This window comes from Anolis sagrei, chromosome 6, assembly GCF_037176765.1.
Source record: "Anolis sagrei isolate rAnoSag1 chromosome 6, rAnoSag1.mat, whole genome shotgun sequence".
NCBI classification, from domain to species: domain Eukaryota; kingdom Metazoa; phylum Chordata; class Lepidosauria; order Squamata; family Dactyloidae; genus Anolis; species Anolis sagrei.
Window position 1 is genome coordinate 75,599,320 of NC_090026.1, and position 23,596 is coordinate 75,622,915.

The 23,596-nt window shown below is 39.3% G+C and overlaps 1 protein-coding gene across 1 annotated transcript in view; it reads right to left on the reverse strand.

Annotated features, from left to right (window-relative positions):
• The window catches only part of TMC2 (transmembrane channel like 2), a 63,034-nt gene that overhangs the window by 31,276 nt on the left and 8,162 nt on the right, over positions 1–23,596 (reverse strand). Inside the window, exons 6-11 of the mRNA XM_067470202.1 lie at positions 19,470–19,551; positions 16,522–16,628; positions 12,292–12,390; positions 8,861–9,006; positions 4,026–4,173; positions 1,818–2,006 (exon numbers count right to left, since the gene is read on the reverse strand). Of these exons, the coding sequence (XP_067326303.1) occupies positions 1,818–2,006; positions 4,026–4,173; positions 8,861–9,006; positions 12,292–12,390; positions 16,522–16,628; positions 19,470–19,551 (771 nt within the window). The remainder of the gene's footprint in view (positions 1–1,817; positions 2,007–4,025; positions 4,174–8,860; positions 9,007–12,291; positions 12,391–16,521; positions 16,629–19,469; positions 19,552–23,596) is intronic.

Here is a 23,596-nt window from a genome sequence, read left to right on the forward strand (position 1 = left end):
ATGTGGACAATTTCAACAGAAAGGAGGAAACCATGAAAATGAACAAAATATGGCTACCAGTATTAAAAAACTCTAAAATTGCAACAGCACAACAACAGAGAGGAAGCAGGCAGGGACATCTAATTACCTCTCAACAAAAGTTTGCCCCAGGCACAGTCAGACCATTGAATGCTAATCAAGGTGATCAGTTGAAACATTCACACCTAGCTCCAGCAGATAAGAGACCTTTGTCTCACCCTGGTCATTCCACAGATACATAAACCCTTTTGCCTAATTCCAACAGACCTCACTACCTCTGAGAATGTTTGCCATAGATGCAGGCGAAATGTCAGGAGAGAATGCCTCTAGACCATGGCCATATAGCCCGAAAAAACCTTCAACAACCCAGTGATTCTGGCCATGAAAGCAATACAATACAACAATAATAATAATTGACTTTGTATGTTCTTTCTAGAGTTGGGCTGGAGGACCTAGAGCAGGGTTCCTGAAAATTTTTAAGTAGATGGCCAGTTCAAAGTCTCTCAGAACTGTTGGGAGGGTGGGAGCAGACTGTAGTTTGGAAAGAAAAGGAACAGAAACCTATGCACACTGCACATATCTTACTTGTATTGACGACAACCACTCCCCCCCCCCCCCGCCGAAAAAAAGAAAGAAAATAAACCCTATGAAAGAACAACGCCATTAGAATTGTGACTTACACTCACCAGATTAAGGTGTTTGACACACTGGTTCCTCAGCAAAAGCCTGTCTGTCCTGGGAGATCCTCCCAGTGGCAGTGCTATCATCAACATAGCATCTTGCCTCATGAGTAGATGTTTAAGCCACTGTTGATGGACATTCAATCAACAGGGAAAGGTAATGACAAGGCAGAATAAAGGAGCAAATTCCTAGAGAACAATGTTTGGCAAAAAGCTGTGAACCATCACAGCAATGTGATATATGCTATTCTCTGACAGCAATACTCTTCAGCATTCTGCATTAAGCAAACAGGCCTGTCTCTGTGTCTGAAGATAAAGAGACATTAGGAATTAGGAATGGGAATACCCAATAAGATGCTGAACTCCTCAATCTTTCTGGATATGTATTCTCACATTTCAGAACAGCATTCCTTGAGCAAAAGACTCCAGCGGTGGTTGGACAGAAAAAGAGTACAATTGGGATATATCTACAAAATCCAGTCCATCAACAATGGCTTAAACATCTACTCATCTTGGCTTTAGACAGTATCTTTCCTTTCAGCCTTGTCTCCCAACAACCATCAGTACAATTAAACTTGTCACCCCACAGGTTTTGCATTTTTATTACTATTTACACAAAAACATGCTCACTTATGTGTAAAAAGATCTGCCCATATGCTACAAACTTCTTTGTCTCAGTTAGTCTCTGGACTATTCCAGGTAGACCCTATATCCCAGGATCTGATCCCGGGTTTTCTGCTTTAAATTGGATAATATGAGTCCACACTGCCAGATAATCTGGGATAAACAGAAAATCTGGGATCAGATCATGGGATATATGGCCTGTCTGGGAGGTTCTTTTGCATACTGTCCCAGTTTAACACAGCCATGTCTTTGAATTCTACCACAGCTGGGAATCACGATAGCCAACAGAACCTCCATGTCCAGAAATTTTTTTACCTCTGAATACCAGAGTTTGGCAACAAACAGTATTTCATACCAAGTTGATGAGCTCTCAGAAGAACAGCAAACAAATTTCAGACATAGATGGACTTCAATTGCTTCAGTTGACTGGCTGGATCAAAACGAATCAATATTTTACAATGCTAGTGTTATAAAAGGGACAAAAGTTCTTCCTACCTCATTTCTTTCATACCAGCCAATATTTTGCATTTTTGAAAAAGTCTGGGAACGCTTAACAACAAAATAAATGAGATAGCCACTGCCACATAAGCAACATGTTATAAGTACATTGGCCAAGACCCTCAGGAATCTTCTCAGGTGGATGTTCTCATCTTTGTTGCTTTCCTGTTCATCCACAATTGACTCCTGTATAAATGCGAGAAATAATAGGAATAGATTATACAAAGCATAATCCTTTGCTTGTGTACTTACATACAAGATCAATATCACCTGTGAAATTTACTGTATTTACTTGTATATAACACTCACCTTTTTTGGCTCAATTACCTTGCCAAAATCAGGATGTGCATTAGATTCGAGAAATAGGGTAATCTTAGTGCTGAACCAAAGCAAGAGGGAAAGCTGCTTCAGGAGCACCTGGAGCTTCTATTTGGGCAAAGCCATCTGTAATTTAATTGTCATAGCTAAGTGCTATGTAATCCTTGGATTTGTAGTTTGATGGGGCATCTACACTCTTTGGCAGAGAATGCTCAAGGCCTTCTAAAACGACAGCCTTCATGACCACAGAGCATCGAAGCAAGGTAGTTAAAGTGGATTCATTCTGTAACATATTTGCACCCCATTGTTTCTTTTCCATTGCTGAAAGCTTTGGTGTTCTAACACAATTGTTTTTAAAGAAGGAATTTTAAGCAGGCAGCAGCTGAAATGGTCATATTACAAAGAATGAACCTTTTGCTGCTGTGCTTTACATTTGCCAGCATTTTTTTTTTTAGGTTTGAGGGTTTTAAAATTGAGGCGCGCATTAGATTCAATAGTACATTAGACTCGAGTAAATGTATTACTGTATTGCATTGTGTTTAGAATTATAGCATAGCTGTGTGTGAGGAATTTAATAGTTTATAATTTCTAATTTATTTATTTTTTATTTATTTATTTACATCATTTCTACCCCGCCCTTCTCACCCCCCCGGAGGGGGGGGGGGAGACTCAGGGCGGCTTACATGGGCAACAATTCAATGCCATAATATCAGTACAACAACATAAAATCAAATACATAGAAAATTAAACAATAACATTAATTAAAATCACAAATTATGTTACATTTATTATACGAGGATACTATAAAGCCCTGCCAATCTTGATTCATCTGCATTTTTCTTCCTTGCTCCACACCTATAATACACAATATTATTCATGCTGCATAGATGGAAAGCTGTAATTAAGGTGGCTTGAATATTAATAATGCAAGAAGTCTAAATTTGCTTGGGCAGAAGCCAAAATTAAATATTGGGCATTGATCTGGAACAGAGTTTGAAAAGTTATTGTTTGGAACGCATGTCTCAGAATCCCCAAACCAAACCTCAAGTGGTAGAAAAAAGAAAGCAAAAGAACAACCCTCTCAAACAAACATACTTTTTCTGCTCTGATCTGGAAATAGCAGAAATCATGAAGGTGTACATAGTTGAAGTTGGTATCTCAATCTCTCATATGTATATGTATATGTATACGTATACGTATATGTATATACAGAGGCGGCCCTAGGTAATTTTCAATGGTAAGCAAACAGTATTTTGCCACCCACCCCAAACCAATCACTGATATATATTTTCTGTTCTGTGTGCCATATTTGGTTCAATTCCATCCTTAGTGGAGTTCAGAATGCTCTTTGATTGTAGGTGAACTATACATCCCAGTAACTACAACTCGCATATGTCAAGGGCTATTTTCCCCCAAGAGCGCCTCAAGAGCGCCCCTGGGCAAAATCAACTATACTGCAAGTGCTTACTTTGCGTAATGGGTTGAGCCGCCCCTGTGTATATAAGTATTTTGTATTAGTGGGGGAGGGAATCACTGATTTTACTACAGTTATAGTTCTCCTTGAGATTCCAAATATGATAATGAAAAGGTTGGATAACTTGTACATATTTGGGGGCCGAGACTGTTCCTGCTTTGCCTCTTGTCTTTTTTACTATTCTTTACACACACAGTTTGTATGTGCAAGCTCTTTGTGGACATTCCTCCCCACACCATCCGAATATAGCAGTGCCAACTAGAAGACAACATAATCTAATAAGGATTTCCTGGTCATAAAAGTATGCATATTCCCTCCACATTGAAATTAAATCAAATGTGTAATCTGAACAGTATGTCCATGGGCTAAGACCATTTTGGAAGCAAGAAAATATGGTGAGGAGGTGCAGTTACCTTGAAGCTAGTTGTAATAGATGCAAACTTGTTGTCTGCTGTCTCTGGATTCCCTATGAGGTAGTCCCAACTAGTGAACATTTTCCAGCTAAAAGTGAAGTTTGCCTCATCTCCATCTCCTGTGTCTTCATGGGCATTCCGGGCCATCCTGCAGACCAACAAATTCATGTACAGTTGCTTAACATGTGTTACCGTATTGAGCTGCTAGGTGTCCCTATTCTCCTGCATGCAAACATTGCTGAGTAGAAACCCTGTATTCTCTTGAAAATAGGGAATTTAGATTGCTATTGAAAGCACCCATTTTGCATAGGTATTTTGGCATCAAATAAGCACACATCTTTAAATGTCTGAGTTTACATTTAGAAAAGCTGACCGATTCTTAGAAGAGCATACCAGCATTCATTACTGGCACAGTGTTGGTGCTGTTCACTGCAACCATAATGTATTGTGCTGTCCAAAGGGGATCCAATCAGTTGTGTCTTTGTGTTTACATTTCTGTAATACTCAGTGTATTATGCTTGCATGCATTATTTTATTATTTGCTTTTAATTTTAAAAAGAAAATAATACACAACTTCTTACAAAAGTATCTTTGAAATAAATTCAAGATTAAACTAATATACTGTGACACGCTAAGTCTTTCTGACACAGAACTCACATTGCCATATCATCTGGGTAAGTTCTTTACTCAAAGCAGATATACCAATTTTATTTATTTATTTATTTACCTTATTTATATCCCACCTTTCTCTATACCATGGGGGACTCAAGGCGGCTTACATAATAATAATAATAATAATAATAATAATAATAATAATAATAATATTTTTGTTGTGTCAGGAGCGACCTGAGAAACTGCAAATCGCTTCTGGTGTGAGAGAATTGGCCGTCTGCAAGGACATTGCCCAGGGGACGCCCGAATGATTTATGATGTTTTATCATCCTTGTGGGAGGCTTCTCTCATGTCCCCACATGAGGAGCTGGAGCTGATAGAGGGAGCTCATCCACCTCTTCCTGGATTTGAACCTGCGACCTGTCGGTCTTCAGTCCTGCCGGCACAGGGGTTTAACCCACTGCGCTACCGGGGGCTCCTGTGAATAATAATAATAATAATAATAATAATAATAATAATGGTTGTTTTAGGTTTTTCCGGGCTATATGTCCATGTTCTAGAGGCATTTTCTCCTGATGTTTCACCTGCATCTATGGCAAGCATCCTCAGAGGTAGTGAGGTCTCTTGGAAGTAGGAAAATGGGTTTATATATCTGTGGAATGACCAGGGTGGGACAAAGGACTTTTGTCTGCTGGAGCTAGGTGTGAATGAATAGTATTAATATTAATAATAATAATCTTTATTTATACCCCGCCACCACTGGGGACTCCTGTGAATAATAATAATAATAATAATAATAATAATAATCTTTTTTATACCCCGCCACCATCTCCCCAAGGGGACTCGGGGCAGCTTACATGAGGCCACGCCCATCAATACAATATACACAATATAACACAAAAACATAACAGAAAATCAAAATAAATAAAATAACCTAAAATACAAAACCAATGTATATAAGCGAAACAACAATATAAAGTCAAAACATTACAACATTAAAATGCTCACCATGGGCAGGGCCAAATTCATGGATTAAAAATTTTAAAACACTGGGAGATAGGGCACGCGGCACTTATGCAGTGCCTTAAAACATACAAAGTTAACTTAAAAATAAATTGGATTAAAATTAATACATATTAAACATAATTAAAATAGATTCCAATGTTAAAACATGCCATCCAAGGATCAGAGTCTAAGGCCATTCCATAGTCAATTGCATATATATTTGCTTTGAAATTATTACACTGCATTATTTTTCAAAAGCCTGCTCCCAGAGCCAGGTTTTTACTCTCCTTCTGTATGCTAGGAGAAGGTTACTATTTTACTTAGGTTAGCTTCACTTGGGTTACTATTTTATGAATCTGGTGAAGTATACTGTGGCCTATTAAAACATATTCTGCAATACAGTTGTCAAGTATTGTGTTAGCAAGGCTTTCTATTGGTTTTGTTGTGTTCTGTTTCTGCCTCCACGCATCTGTAGTGCACGTGCTGATAACCTCAAGGTTGGACTTCTTCAATGTGGTTTACATTAGGCTCCCTCTGTACCAATCTGTCCTAGTCACTTAGGTCCTCTGGGGAACAGCTATTCCAAACAGAACCCAACTGGCAAATTTTAAAGTCACTCAGAGGACTTCATCGGCTGCCCAAAGATTGTGGAATGACCTGCCAGAAGGTCTCCGACAGTTAAATCAGCTTCAGTATTTAAAACACAGCTGAAGACCTATCTCTTCTGGCAGGCTTATCCAACCAATTTTAATATGTGAATTTTAACCTGCAGGGTGAATTTTAATTTATATTTTACCTGTATATATTTATTATATGCATTTTAATAGTGATTGTTTTATTTTGCAGTTTTAGCCCTGTTGTACTTTGCCTTAAACCACAAGGAGAGGCAGATAACAAATAAATAATATTGGTATTGTTGTTATGGTTGTTGTTATCATCATCGTCATCATCATCATCAATTTTCCTTTTTAACAGCTATCATTAGAACCCACCAATTTATTTAATTCTTTTTAAAGTCCCGTCTGACTGTCTGTCTATATATGTTGTGTGTCTATGGCATTGAATGTTTGCCATGTATATGTACATTGTAATCCGGCCTGAGTCCCCTCGGGGTGAGAAGGGCAGAATATAAATACTGTAAATAAATAAAAATTTAAAGTCCTCACCAACCACTGCATAAACATCACTTTATATCGATTGCACTACTAGTCCTTAGAACTAGTGCCATATGGACCTTTCAGGTTAAGCAGTCTCCAGTTGCTTTGTTTGATTTGATGACTGAAATACAATACATGAGCAATTTCTAGTTAATAGCATACACTTGTTTCTTGAAAAGGGAGATAAGGTTACCGATGCTGAGGTTTCAGACCAATGTCAGTGTATTGGAGATCAGCGCGTTTGCCCATCTCCTTTGTCCAATTTGGGAAGTATTATTATAAGCACTGAATAGTGGGAAAAAAACCTTTCCAGCAAAAGTTAAAAATCCATTTGGCCTACATACATTCTCAAAGGAATCCACGGTAGCTTTGTTTTCTTTTTAAAATACTATGCGTTCAAAGAAAAGAATGAAACTTATATGATATAGGGTTTGTTCTGGCTTTCTACATACAACATATTTGAGCTCAGGGAGATTTCTTTAATCCTTGATATTTCTTTGTAGCTTTCTGATAAAATAGAGCAAAGATGAATGTGCTTGAAAGTCAGATAAAGAATGAAGGCATAGCGAGATAGGTCAGCACTGAGGGCAACTTCACCAAAAAAAGATGTGTAAATGATCTGTGTATTTTCAGTTTACAGTTTCAGTGTGATGGCCAAGGGAAAAGTTTCTGCATCATTATGGTAGTAAGATGAACTCTGCATACATTCAGCACCTGCGACCTACTGTGCTCAGGTTCCTTTTTTCTGCAGACAGCGAAAGAATCCACAGGAGGTTGGGAGACAAAGCTTGGAAAAGTCACTCTTTGACTATAACTTACAGAATCCTCTAGCAGCAGAGGCGGCCCTAGGTAATTTTCAACAGTAAGCAAACAGTATTTTGCCTCCCCACCCCCAACCAATCACTGATATGTATTTTCTGTTCGTCGTGGGAGTTCTGTGTGCCATATTTGGTTCAATTCCATCATGGGTGGAGTTCAGAATGCTCTTTGATTGTAGGTTAAATCCCGGCAACTATAACTCGCTTATGTCAAAGTCTATTTTCCCCAAAGAGCGCCTCAAGACTGCCCTGGGCAAAATCAACTAAACTGCGAATGCTAACTTTGCATAATGGGTTGAGCCTCCCCTGTCCAGCAGCATTTTGGGGCATTTAAGTGGTTGCTAGGAGCCCCCGGTGGCACAATGGGTTAAACCTTTGTGTTGGCAGGACTGAAGAATGACAGGTAGGGGGTTTGAATCCAGCATGAGCACAGATGAGCTCCCTCTGTCAGCTCCAGCTCCCCATGCAGGGATGTGAGAGAAGCCTCCCACAAGGATGGTAAAACATTAAAACATCTGGGTGTCCCCTGGGCAATGTCCTTGCAGACGGCTAATGCTCTCACATCAGAAGCGACTTGCAGTCTCTCAATTTGCTCCTGACACGAAAAAAGTGGTTGTTGTCTCAACAATAAATTTTCCAAATTTGAGCCTGAAGCTCAGCTTTAAAAAGAATGGGAGAGGTAGTGAGGGAGGAAAGAGTGTGACATTTGCAAAGGAAAATCAGTGAGTAAAAAAGTGTGGGGATTTCATCGCTCTTTTAAATTTGTCATTATCTCCCTCTGTTCCTTTTACAGGTCTTCTTCTTAATTGTTGAAGGCTTTCATGGTCGGAATCGCTGGGTTGTTGTAGTTTTTTTGGGCTGTATGGCCGTGATCTAGAGGCATTCTCTCCTGACGTTTCGCCTGCATCTATGGCAAGCATCCTTAGAGTTAGTGAGGATGCTTGCCATAGATGCAGGCGAAACGTCAGGAGAGAATGCCTCTAGACCATGGCCATATAGCCTGGAAAAAAAAACTACAACAACTCACTTCTTCTTAATTGTTAGTTAATTTTCAGTCATTTTGGAAAGCTACTTTTGCGGGCCAATTCTCTGAAATTCTCAGCCACTTGGAACTTTTGGGAACCAACTCTTCCAAAGTCTCAGCCAGGTCAAACACGATGACTGGAGATTTCTGGAAATTATAGTTGAAATGATAACATTTCCAAGCTCTGTTTCCAAGCTGTTAAAAAAAAGTTTAACTTACGATCTTATTACCACCATCAAGCTGTATCCATATACACCGACAACTCCAACCATGAAATATGCCATTGGCAGCCTGTACTTTAGCCAACCAATCGTCCTCTGGTTATTGTAATAGCCATAGAAAAGAGCAGAATGTTTTATGTAGCCCTGGAAATGTGGAAAATAGTTTAAATCAGTTCGAGCTAATGTGTTTTTTTTTAAATTTCCACTCTTATACAAATAAGATCCAAGTATAATTCACTTTCAGGAGCAGGTTAAAAACTTATTAAGAAGTCAGCCTGGATTCCATTCAAACCACTTCAAACAATCACATTTCTTGCTGTAAAATTGTGTGGAGTACGCATTATAGTTAAGAACTGGAGTATCTTGCAGAAATTCAAAGTATATGACTGTGATAAATTTTGCTCTATCTATTTATGAGACCATGGCAAACAGATTAGAAAGAGAGGAAAATTCACTTACGCAGTACATTTTTAGTCTCATTTCTCAGCTTCTGACTGCCAAGTTGATGCTAAACAAACATATAAATTAAATGTCTAACTAAGGACCTCATCTAGGAGACTGAGAAGCTGTGGAACATTATGAGAAGCCATGGGACAGCCTGCCACTTTATGCCCTTACCATTGTTGGTCATGGGATCTCTTCCCATGATATTTCCATTTAATGACCATTTTCACACCACTTAAGGTTGCCAAGTCAGGAATATCTCAGGCCGTAAGATGTCAGAACCAAAACTTGAGACCTTTTTGTAATGCCACAAGAGATTTTTTTTATAACTATATGGGTTCTTTGTACCTCTGGTGCCCCTTTTTTCATCAGCCTGATAAATTAAAGATTAGCAACACTTTATAAGGCAGTGCTCTCACCCTGAGATGTCATCACCTAACTTTCACAATTGCATAAGTTAAACTAAACCCTGAGATTTGGGAAGCCTAATGCTATTAGACATTGGTTAATGTTTAGTCAAGATGTTAGCAAGGATTCCAAAACTCATCTGTCTGCTGGCACAGGCCGAACTAATGATGTTATAAGTCCTACATATTGTCTTCTTGTGTGCCATCTGTGTTGCCTGCTATAATACAATAAGAGGTTCTAAGGATCTCATCAGATGGCCCATTGGAAAGTGGGGGACGGCGGAGGAAATCGTGGGGCAGCATAAGGAACCCACTTGGATGTATCTATTTATTATTTATTTACAGTATTTATATTCCACCCTTCTTACCCCACAGGGGACTCAGGGCGGATTACAATGTACATATACATGGCAAACATTCAATGCCATAGACACACAACATATATAGATAGATACTCAGAGGCTATTTAACATTCCAGCTTCTGGCCACCAGGGAAGCTATCGCTTCACCGTCCGTTTGTGACGCTGATGAAGTACTTTTCTCATTCTTTGCATACTTTCTGGGGAGTTTTATGGCCTTGCAAATCAGTTAAATTAGCCTCCCCACATAAGTGGTACCTAAATTTCCTACTTGACAGATGCAACTGTCTTTCGGGTTGCAAAGGTCAACAGCAAGCTACACAACTTTGGTCGGGAGCTCACTCCGACCCGGGCTGGCTTCTAACTCATGACCTTTTGGTCAGTAGTGATCTTAATGCAGCTAACTTCCAGTCAGCTGCACCACAGTCTCGGTTTCTCACTGTCAGGTCTCATCCTCTGCCTTCCCATGATATCCCTCACTTCTTCTCGACTTCCTCTGCCTTTCTTGGATAGAGAATTAGGTGTATACTGCCGCAACACTGCTGGCATGGAGCCCCATGGAGCCCTGCCAGAAGTAGCCCTCCATCATGTTATGGGCTCTGGAGGACTCTGTGCTGGTAGAGGAGAGACGTGGGGAGAAGATGCTTCTCTGTCTCCATCTGATGAGGTCGTAGTTGAACCCATGACATTCCTCCAAATCTTTATTTCTTTTCATGTAGGTCAATGTGTGTGTGTGTGTGTGTGTGTGTATATATATATATATATATATATATACACCTACTATATATACCCATTCCAGTATGATTTCTATTAGACAGTGTGAGCTTTATTGCATTGCTCCATCATGCAATTGATATTTAGCCACTGCTGAACTGCTGCTGAGACCATAGTAGGGAGAACAGTGGCAAATAAGGGCAGCCATGAAACCCTGTAGATGTAGGGTCAGAATCTTTTGTGCAATATTGCTGGTAAAGCTAAAAGCAAGAAGTATGACAGAAAGTCAAGCACAAAAGAGCTTTTTGGGGGCATTCATTAGAAAGATTATTTTCAGCTTGTGGTTTCACTATGCACTTAAATTTTATATCCCTGGTTTTTCCTATTGCAAGCATAAAAGCAAAATTATAGCCTCCAGAACACTCTGTTAGAAAGGGCGTCTTGTGCTCAAATAAAGCCTATTCTTGCCTTCTGCCATTTTCTGTTATGTAACCCATTTTCTGGAAAAGTATTGCTTATCTTAAAAACTCTCCTATATGCATTTTCAAAAGCAGTGCTTGCTGGGATCAGCACAGTACAGCAGACTGTTCCTCCATTTTAATTCTTACAGCTAATTCTAGTATTTCTAGATATTATTCTAAGGTATTCATAGAAGGGAGATGTGTTGGAGCCTTTTATGAATTAAATGCCAAGATGAAGGATTTATTGGGATCGTCCTGTTTTGCCCATAGAAACTTTACAGGAGTGGGGAATTTGAATGTAATCATCTTCCATTGGTGTCCTTCCTGTGCTCCATGCTGTTGATTTTGACTTTTTCCTTCCCACAGAAATTCTGTTGAGGAAGTAAACATGAAGGCTGGACAGTATCTTTTGATGGCTTATGCCATAAAGGCCTTGGCCTGGAAGCACCCAAAGCAACATACATGCCTCCAAAGATCTTGTATTGTTTTCATGTCTCCTTAAAACCAATACTTCACAATACATTAGTATGTTAACCAGTTTGTACATTATCTGAGTGTCAAAATTTCAACTTCAGCATGAGGATACTATGTGGGCCAGAAAGATGGGCTATTCCTTTTTCAGCACTTTTGATTTCCTCCCCAAATGGCATGGCTTATCTGCTCTTCCTATGTTTTCTTCACGTTGTAACTATTGCCAAGGCAACAGGAAGCCAACTTTACATGTTTCATGTTTCACATTACCAAAGAATTGGAATCATTTTTGACAATATTCCAAAACAAATCCTCATAATAAAAAGAGTGATGAAGAAATCAGTTGCTGTGTCATCCTATTTTTAAAAGTAACTTGAATCAGGATTCTCATCTGTTTTATAATTGTACTTGATTGAATGGCATGATTGGTATAAGCAACTAACTTTTTAAAGAGTAAGAAAAGGTGTAACCATCCCTGTAATAAGTCACAAAATCTACAGGATCACAGATTTTTTTGCCATGGCTTTTGGCTTACACTTTACAAGGAACAAGATAAAATTGGAAAACACCCACCTCAAAGTCCCAAAGAACAGAGAAATCCATGGCAGTTGGTTGCTCTGCCCTGGGTACGATTTTTCTGGGGATACTTCCATATGATGCACCCATTAATATCTGAAAAGATTCATTAAAATTATTTGTGAATCATTGCAAATATTCCTTTGATTTACATACATATCAATAACAGAATACAGGAACTAGCCTTTGCTTTCAGTGAACTCTCCTGTTTTAACTCTTGTGATAAATAATCTAATAAGCATGACTTGGCTGAATTAGAATATCACATGAATCTTTGGGTGAGTCTACATGGGCAAGAAAACCCATACTCGCCCTGAATCAACTCATGGCTGGTAAATATTACAGGTTTTCTTGGGTTAAACTAGCTTTGCACACACTTCAGATAAAATCAAAGGATGTCCTGGGGTCTGCTGGAAACTCTAGAATATCTCATGTCAACAAGGCAATCTAGACAAATGGATCAGGTCTAAAACAGATCGGTCCACTGTCTGAAAGGGATGCTGCCACCATCACACTTTCCCCATGCTGATGAGCACAGTGAAAGGGGGATGAATCCATGTCACTGCTGCTGCCTCTGCTTTGAGCCAGCCACAAAGCTTCATGTAATCTCTTAACCATCACAAGTGTGCCACTCTGACATAAACAGAGGTACCCGCACAACAAAGAAGAAGATGGGGAGATTGACCACCCTCCTTGCTGGTCAGATGGCCATCTCTGCTGATGTCAGAAAGGGACACCACCTCCCCTAAAGAAGAGAAAACAGTTCTTCCTTGTAGAGAGATTTCTCCTCACATGGAAGAACTCCCATAGCTTCTTGAGGTAGGTGAACAAAGTAAAACAAACAAGTATTTAAAAAGGCATGCCTGCACAAGGTTGGGCATGCAGGGATCAAAAGGCAGAGTTATGGCCATGGTGCAGAAACATCAAAGCAGCTCCAAATCATTATGATAAAGGTTGATGCAGAGCTTCTGTAATTGAAATAGTGTAATTGTTGCAGGACTGCAGGTTTGTGCGATAAAGTCCTTAATCTATAAAATATTATGCTACCCACTTTAGTTAGACTTTGTGGTGCTACAAGATCCTTTTGCATACTAATATTCCAGATTAACAAAACAATGTGTTTGAATTCTACCAAAGTCAGGGAGAATAAAAAACAGATAATACATTTTAAAGGAATTTGAATTTTTGTCATATATTAGACCTAGCACCATATACAATTATAATGGTGATCATGTGTTTGAGAAATTTTGGATTATGTTTTTTCTCCAGTTATAGTGGTCTATCATTGTCAAACTGATCTGTTGTCTTGTAGTGTTTGTGTCTTCTCAGGAATAAAATAGAATGTTGATATTCCAAAAATTTACAATAAAACTTCCATTACCCTTACAGAACTCTTCAGTAGTCATTTTGAAAGAACACATTTCACAGTAGCAGTTTGAATTCCACTAATTTTGGGCAGATGGGAGAGCTGTCATTTACACTGAATGTCCCAGTGTATCTACTGACTCACAAATTTTAGAAAATAATTATGTTTATGTCTCTATATAATTATGTTTATGTCTGAATGTATCTCCTGCTATGAACCATCACAAAGTCTAAAATAGATGGCAGAGTCCCTTCTCTCAGTTCCACCATCCTCACAAACGTGACTGGTGGAGATGGGAGACAGGGCCTTCTCAGTGGTGGCCCCTCGCCTGAGGAACTCTCTACCCAGATTTACCCCCTCCCTCTTGTCCTTTAGAATGAAACTCAAAACCAGATTATGGGACCAAGCGTTCAAACAGTAGAGGCAGCAATTTAGAATGAGACCCAGTTTATGTGAATGACAATGGACTGACCTGGACTATGATTTCAAACCTGTGATTTAAACAATGTTTTAGTAATTTTATGTTTTAATTGCTTTTATTTTTATTACTGTTGTTGGCATTGAATGAATTGTGAAGCCGCCCTGAGTCCCCCTCTGGAGGTAAGATGGATGGGATACAAATATGCGGAATAAATAAATAAATATATGCAGCATTCATGCCATACTACAAAAACAGGATCATGCCTGGAGAGTGGCCTTGTAGTATATTGTTGCAAAACTTGTTAAATATTCTTTATCCTTTTTGATGTGTATGTGTAGGTCTTCTTCAATTTGATGTGTGTAAGGAATTCAGCCCAACTATAAGGATATAAACTGTATTAATCTGGAAAAGCACCATTTTGGGGAAGAATTGTGCAAGAATGCCGAGGATTAACACTGATGAAATGTGGCTGGAAAAGGGCAAAATAGACATCTTTTTCCAGAGGATAGAATGAGAACACTATGCAGGAAAATACAGATTCTGCCATAGTTTAAAATAGCTAGAAAAAATATAATTTGTAAGGGCTTGTTAATATATAGCCCTATCATACTTAATAGTAGGAGTGTTTGGTTTATTCTTGATGGTTTCCCTTTTGAAGGATGGATAATATGAAATCCCATTTAGGACTAATTCAAACATGCAGGTGCATCATTTGCAATCTCATTCCCCATTCATTTCAGTGAAACAAGCTGATTTCACTGTATAAAGGCAATGCTTTCACAGCTGGTGATGCTTTGCAGGAGAAAAAATGCAGAGCTTTGGAAAGTAATTTTAGCTTCATCTCTCAGAACCTTCTAGCCTATATTTTTAGAGCTATACTACAAAAGTATGGTTTCCAAGCTCTTGCAAGGTTATCCAAAATATTTTATCTCAGACAATGGTTTAAGACTTTTTACATCCATCTAGTCCTCATATTTTCCTCATCGTCCTCTCAAAAGCAGCAAGATTTTTGTAGAAAACAGAGTTGACATTGGGAGGAAGAGCTGGAGAAATACAGACTTTTAATGACTGGTTGCAGAAGTCTGTCTGCACTAGAATCATAGAATTGGAAAAGACCTCATGGACCATCCAGTCCAACCCCCTGCCAAAAAGCAGGAAAAATCACATACAAAGCACCCCCGAAAGATGGCCATCCAGCCTCTGTTTAAAAGCATCAAAAGAAGGAGCCTCCACCACACTCCAGGGCAGAGAGTTCCACTGCTGAACAGCTCTCACAGTTAGGAAGTTCTTCCTAATGTTCAGGTGGAATCTCCTTTCCTGTAGTTTGAAGCCATTGTTCCGCATGCTAGTCTTCAGGACAGCACAAAACAACTTTGCTCCTTCCTCCCTATGACTTCCCCTCACATATTGATACATAGCAATCATGTCTTCTCTCAGCATTCTCTTCTTCAGGCTAAACACGCCCAGCTCTTTAAGTTGCTCCTCATAGGGCTTGTTCTTCAGATCCTTGATCCTCACAATCTCTGAGGATGCCTGCCATAGATGCAGGCAAAGCATCAGGAGAGAATGCTTCTAGAACATGGCCATATAGCCCAAAAAACCTACAACAACCCAGTGATTCCAGCCATGGAAGCCTTCAACAATATATTTACAGTATGCTTTTCAATGCATGGGCCTGCCTTTATACAAATTACAATTGGATTTTCTGTAGGATATTGATAACAAAAGATGAGGTATATTGTTCCAATTCGACAGAACTATTCAGATACTATTCAGCATGCAGATGGAGATTTGAACATTGATGACAGGTTTGAATGACATCTCAGAAAAGAATTTATTCATTTATTTACCCTTTTTATACCCCACCTTTCACAATCTCGAAGTGGACTCAAGGTGGCTTTACATATAAACAATTATTCAATGCCTTAAAATAACATATAATTAAAATAAGCATTTAAATTAAGAATTAAAATTAAAGCTCATTAAAATGTTACATTCACTGTTAAAACCATACCATCCACAATCGTGATCTGGGGCCATTTGAGTAGTCATTTCACATAATCCATAACTATTACTGCACTACAATTATTCTCCAAAGGCTTGATTCCAAAGCCACCTTTTCACTTTCCTTCTGAAGGCCAGGAGGGAGGGAGCTGATCTAATGTCACTGGGGAGGGAGTTCCACAACTGAGGGGCTACCACTGAGAAGGCCCTGTCTCTCGTCCCCACCAGTGGGACCGAGGTCAGGGCCTCCCCAGAAGACTTTAATCTACAAGGTAGTTCATAGGTGGAGAAAGTCAAGAACACTTGAGATGCTAGATTTTCATTTGCTAGGCAGTATTGCTCATGTAAATGGCAATGTACATATGGTATGAAGACATGCAACTTAATGCTTTTTGTGTTCAAACTGGTATTTGTTCAATAACGTTTGTGTACTTACCTCAGGTATTATAACTAATCCAAATATTAATCCAAACAGGACTAGGTTTACCCCATACATCCATCGCAGAAATATAAAATAAGAGGCCACTGAAGATCCAAAATGACCTTAAATGATGAAGAGATGCTGTTAGAAAGGTGCTTGAGTCAAGTGAATTCACTGACACATTTTTGTGTATACTGTACTTATAAAATCCTGTTTCTACTAGTTTCAACACTTCCTCCTTCTGCTGCTAATATATCCATATGGAAGACCTGCATTAGTTTCAGCTAAGATTTACAATTTTCCGAATGTCATCCACATCCTTTTTCACTGCCCCCAAAAATGTTTGTTAATTATCTAAATTGACCTCATCCTCTTCACTTCACATATGCCATTTTGTTTCTAGGGTGACAGAAGCAATTATGAAAGAGAAGCGCATATAAGATGTTTTTTTAAAAAATGACTTGAAAGAAGGACATGTTGAATGCATTAAGCCAGTGTTTCTCAACCTGGGGATCGGGACCCCTGGAGGGGTCATGAGGGGGTGTCAGAGGGGTCACCAAAGACCATCAGAAAACACAATATTTTCTGTTGGTCATGGAGGTTCTGTGTGGGAAGTTTGGCCCAATTCAATCGTTGGTAGGGTTCAGAATGCTCTTTGATTGTAGGTGAACTATAAATCCCAGCAACTACAACTCCCAAATGCCAAGGTCTATTTCCCCCAAACTCCACTAGTGTTTACATTAGGGCATTTATTTATTATTTTATTTATTGCAGTTACTTATACCCCGCCCTTCTCACCCCCGAGGGGGGACTCAGGAGTATTCGTGCCAAGTTTGGTCCAGATCTATCATTGTTTGAGTCCACAGTGCTCTCTGGATGTAGGTGAACTACAACTCCCAAAATTCAAGGTCAATGCCCACCAAACCCTTCCAGTATTTTCTGTTGGTCATGGGAGTTCTGTGTGCCAAGTTTGATTCAATTCCATTGTTGGTGGAGTTCAGAATGCTCTTTGATTGTAGGGGAACTATAAATCCCAGCAACTACAACTCCCACAGGACAAAATCAATACCCTCCCCCAATCCCACCAGTATTCAAATGTGGGTGTTTTGAGTATTTGTACCAAATGTGGTCCAGTGTATGAAAATACATCCTGCATATCAGATATTTACATTACTATTTGTAACAGCAGCAAAATGACAGTTGTTAAATAGCAATGAAACTAATTTTATGGTTGGGGGTCACCATAACATGATGAAGCATATTAAGGGGTCGTGGCATTAGAAAGGTTGAGAACCACTGCATTAAACTTTCCTAGGCTTGTGGCTTAGAGCAAGAATGGTGAAATTATGGCTGTTAGATTTTGGACTACAACCATAACTATTTCTGGCTATGCTTTTGAAAGCTGATGGCAGTTGGAGTCAAACATTTGGAGGCCCACAAGTTCCCTTTGCCTACTTTAGAAAGTTGCTATCCTATCCAAGATGATCCTGTTTCAAGGCTGTGAAGTACCAAGAAATCCAATGTTGATGTGCAATAACATTTCGAAGTACTTAGACCAGGCATGGGCAAACTTTGGCCCTCCAGGTGTTTTGGACTTCAACTCCCACAATAGGCTGTTAGGAATTGTGGGAGTTGAAGTCCAAAACACCTGGAGGGCCAAAGTTTGCCCGTGCCCGACTTAGACACTGCACTTCCTTCCAGTAGTAATTTTTTAAAAAGTTTTAAATACACATAAAAGCATCATGATTAATTTATCTCAAAATTTCCTTGAGTCTTTTGAGCTTGCATTACCTTACTTCACAGCATTACAAGCACAAGAGAATGTCATTGGTGTGACTTTTATGGCCCTGGCAAAACTCATTAAATTCATGAAAACACTGGCGGCATATAACTAAGAAAGAACATTGGTTCCTGTGCTGTCTTGGTTATGGATTGTCAGAAAAAATGGAGGCATACCTGCAAGGTTATAATGATAAACTCAAGCTAGAACAAAAGATCAAAAACAAGCATTTAGTCCTAATCAATACAGTGAAAAAGTAGGGCTTTATTAAAAAAACCTGATTATTTATAATCAAAGAGAAAGCAAAGACAAGTTTGTGTTCTTCTTTGTATTTTCTCAATGTATGTGCCCTGAGGTTAGGATGTAAACTGTATAGAAGATAAAATTTGATAGAAGAATGGAGCAAGAAAAGCAAAAATCTTGGAGATTGGCACCTCTGCTAATTCTTTTGGCATTGCTTCCAGACTTTAATCTGGCACAAGATTAGCAGATTCTAGGAAAGTCCAGAGTGGGTCCCAGTGTTTTTTGACATGAAGACAGTAGACATGTGTGTGAAATTCGTTCCTACTGTTACTACCGTTTGTTTCGTGTCTGCCATTTCTTCAGAAGTACAAAACAAAAAGCCCCCCTCCACACGAAAATCTGTTCGACGTGAAAGCCTAACCCTAACGCCAAACTTGCCTCCTTGCCTTGGAAAAAGTGTAGGTGTGGGGTGGGGCGGGACATGCAGGTAGTGCGTGTGTGGCAGGATGTGCAGGCAAACCTGGAGAACAGCTGAGTGTGTGTGTGGTGGGGTGTGCAGGCAGGCCCAAAAATTGTACCATTATGGGGGGAGGCTTCCTACCCATTGACTCCCCTTCCTGGAATGTGTTCTTACCTGGCACCTGCGTTTCTACTCTAGAGTAAGAGGCACTCAGCAGGCGCATGCACTTTCCGGGCCTGACTGCACACCCCACCACACACACACTCTCTCTTTCCCCCGTGATAACTCTTTTAGGAGTAAATTTCCCTTCCAAGGGCTAAATTTCTCTCACTTCCTATTGTCTCAACTCTGTTCTTAACTATGAGTCATTTTTGAGTCTTATGTCTGTAACTCGACGACTGCCTGTTTATCAAAATTCCTGCCATGTACGCCTGAAATAATATAGAGATATAAATCAGGTAGATTGGAAGGTTGACTTACTTTCCACTTCTTTTATCTTCATTTCCCAAGGTATACATTGTGTCTTAAAATTGTCAAAATCTCTCTTAAACTTGACCCATTTCTGGAAGTAAACACAACAGAGGGTAATGTTGCTTAAAGACTGCAGAAGGCAAAGGAAGACTGGTGAAAAAATTCCCCATGATTTACTAGTTTTGAGAATGAAAAATGGACCCTCTGTAAAGATGCTGGATTCCCATTATAAAGGTGACATATTGAATCATTGATTGATGAGGAGGAGGTCTAGTGGGCTTTGCGCTGACTGCTTTTTCCAACAGTGATAACCATAGGGCTGGCCTTGTCATTAGGCAGAGTAAACTAACAGGTTCATGGACTTGGTATGAAGTGTCTGAAGTGTTTTATAGTTTAATACTAGTAGCACAAAGTATTTTCTATGTAATCAAGATACTTCATAAAACTTTGTAATACTTCGTAAAATGCGTAGAAGAATTAGATGAGAATTTTTACTATGGAATGTATGCTATTATAGATGTCTTTCCTGAAAATAATAATAATAATAATAATAATAAGGAACATTTCTATCTTGTCCTTCTCGCCTCCAAAGAGGGATTCAGGATGGCTACTGACAGGCACCATTCGGTGCCAAACAATACAACAAACATAATATACAATTAACCTATATTAAAAACAATTATAGCTACATTAAAACAGTTCGCTGTTTCTTATCGTCTTCCAAATCAATCCACTGCCGTCAGCTAAAAAGTCTATTAAAACTAACTATTCTGCAAACACTTGATCCCATAACCAGGGTTTGAGCTTCTTCCGGAAGGTCATGAGGGAAGGGACAGATCTGATCTCATTAGGGAGGGAATTCCACAGCCAAGGGGAGACCACCGAGAAGGCCCTGTCTCTCATTACCACCAAGTGCAACAGCGATGCATGTGGGACTGAGAGCAGGACAGACAATATTAAGGTCCTTGGGGGTTCATAGAGGGAGATACGTTCGGACAGGTAAGCTGGGCCGGAACCCTTCAGGGGGAGTGTAACTCCATCAAGCACAGGCTGTATCCCTATATTCTGTTCAGCCTTTCAACTGACCAGGAGGACCTCTGCCTTGTCTGGATTAAGTTCCAATTTGTTCACTCTCATCCAGTCCATTACAGCTGCCAAACACTGGTTCAGGACCTGAACAGCCTCCTTAGTAGCAGGTGGGAAGGAGTGACAGATTTGGACATCAACTACATACAGATGACATTGTAATCTCTCCCAATGGCTTCATGTAAATGAAAATCCCAATTTAAAATAAAATAAAATTGATTACTGTTCTTTTATTAATCATAAGTCCTGAAACAGAAGTTGGGGGGCATTTCTCGGCAATCTTTTAGTTGTATATTTCTGCATGGGGGGGGGGGGGGCTGGATTAGATGCTCCTTGCAGTCCCTTTAGACTCCACGAATTTATCATCAGGGGGTGGAAACTCTCTTTGCGGCTATTATGCTTATAATAGCTATGTAATTTTAGGCAGAAAAATGTTTTGGGTGGTGTGCATTAGAAGTGAGGAGAAATGTTAATACTGTAAGGTAGCCTGGCTTTACAAACAGCTTTAACCAACTTGAAGTATTTAGAAGCAGTAAGATCTGCCATTTATGGTGATACGAACTATATATAATACATGCAATATTTATATTTCTGATGGTTCCCCTGCATAGATGCCCCTCTGCATAGATGATAATTAATATGTTCAAAACACTGGTTCAGGCCCCCTTTGAAGCTCAACATGGACAGTCTGAGTTGCTTTGGCAATGAGAAGACATCCCTACTGACCAATTATACTGAACCTGCTTCGGTGCCATTGGACAGATGCCCAAATGCTACCCTCCCACCTATTGTTGCTAGCTACAGCAGTGACAACACAACCTACCTGAAGGCCCCCCTTCCATGTCTTATGACTCACAAAGAAGTCTGGGGGAAATGAGTGGGGAAATTCTCCTTTCTCTACTTCTACACCTCCTTTGTGAGCCATAAGACATGGAAGGAGGACCTCCAAGCATCAGGTAGGTCACATTGTCATTGCTATAGCCAACAGCATCACACGGGGAGCTGGTGGCAGGGGACAGCCATCCCATGTTCCCAGGCCACCTGAGCCAGAGGAGCAAGGGATGGCTGTTGGAATATCTGCTGCAAGTGCACCTGAAGCCTGGTGGAGTATTCTAGCTTTACCCTGAGTTATTTGAACCCAGGGAGCAATCACATTAGGTGCAAATGTAGCTTCAATTGTTGGTGTGGGAGTTCAAAATGCCACCAGTCTCTTTACAGCTGCCCACCTTTGCTTTAAAATCTAGAATTTAACTGTGTTATTAGTGTTACAAGCTGTTACCAATTTGGAATTCATTCATAATCTTGTAGGATTTCAGGAATATTATACAACTACAGCTACTGCTGCAATATATAGCATATTTCAAATGCTTAGAACAGCTTTTATATCTCAGATTGTTGTTCAAGAATATTATCCAAGATTATGCAAGATAACCTTGTGATGTGAGGTAAAGCCAGTGGTATTGATGTCATACCAATATGATGGGAGACAAGACCACAACTGAGACCAATATAAACTTGATTTAAGGCAGGAGTCCTTGAACCTTGTAAGCAGAGGGCCAGTTCATAGTCCCCCAGTCTTCTGGGGAGGAGGGACATGCTATAGTTTTGTTTTGTTTTTTTAAAAAACAAATACATTCCTATGCCTATTGCACTTATCTTATTTATAGTGCAAAAAAAAAATCACATGAAATAACAATACAATATATACAATGAAAAATCATTTTTACCAATATAAATTTACCAGGATTTCAATGGGAAGCATGGGCCTGCTTTTGTCTGATGAGATAGTCAAGTTAATTAGGATTGTTGTTTTTGTTTCAGACTTAGGGCAACCCTGAGTCTAAAGTTTAGGGCAGGGGCCAGGTCAATGACCTTGGAAGGCCACATCCAGCCTGTGGGTCTTAGTTTGGGGACTCCTGAATTAAGGCCACCAAGCAATTTATGGCATGGGTGAAAGTTTTGAACAAGGAGCTTCAAAGGTCATTAAATACAATTTTACTACTACTTTTGCAATGCAATCAGTGTACTAGTGTGAAAGCTTTGCATTGAAATATTGGAATCCAATCTTTCTATATTATTTAAAACCTAATTAGTTACACAATTGTTATGACAGATTGAGCCATTTTTCTCAAGGTTACAATTTTTTGGGGATAATACCACATTTCGTCAGAGCTTCAACTGTACAGTTTATTTCTCAACCTCTCCAACAACTAATGCATCAATCACAGAGTGGTATGTGGGTATCTCTGAGCTCCATATGTACTTCTTCAATAATATCTGGAACTTCACTAGTGATAAGCAATACACTCTTTCCCCATGTCGGCATTATTTGGTGATTTTTTTAAAAATTATATTTTAAAACAACTTGGATCTAATTTGTGTACAATTTGCACAGTCTGATGTGTCATGTTTGTGTGGGGAGGAAGAAGAGCTGTATGCCAAACCTATGGAGGAACAAAGTTTCCCACCTCTGGTGTCAAGTGGAATGTTTTCATATAATACTCCATTTAAAATCAGAAGACTATCCTTACTCACAAAACAATGAACACTTTGCTATATTAATTTGTTTACTTGTTCATTTTTAAGTCTGTACATTCCTAGTATTCTGCACACATTATGGTTTTTATTTCAAAAAATTTTATGGGGTAATTCCAATTCTAGTTCTTCCTAAATCTGTTGTTACTGTGTGGTTTCAAGTTGTTTCCAACTAATGGAGACTATAATGTGAACTTATGGTGTTTTGGTGTGTGGCAAAATCTGTTAAGAGAGGGTTGTATTTTCTCTTCCTTTAAGTCTGAAAGAATGTCTTTCCCAATGTCTCCCAATGAGCGATTAATACCCTCATCCCCAGAGTCATAGGCAACACACAAACCTTTGCGTTATGCTAGATCTTTCCTTCCTAGAGCAGACCCTTTGAAATGACTGAGGGTATGTAGGGTTCGTAATGATTTAGATACTTTAGGTAACAAGAACGCTAATTGGCACTGATATTTTCAGGTATAATAATGTTTACATGTCATTTTTTCATGGTGATGCATCTTTTTAGTATC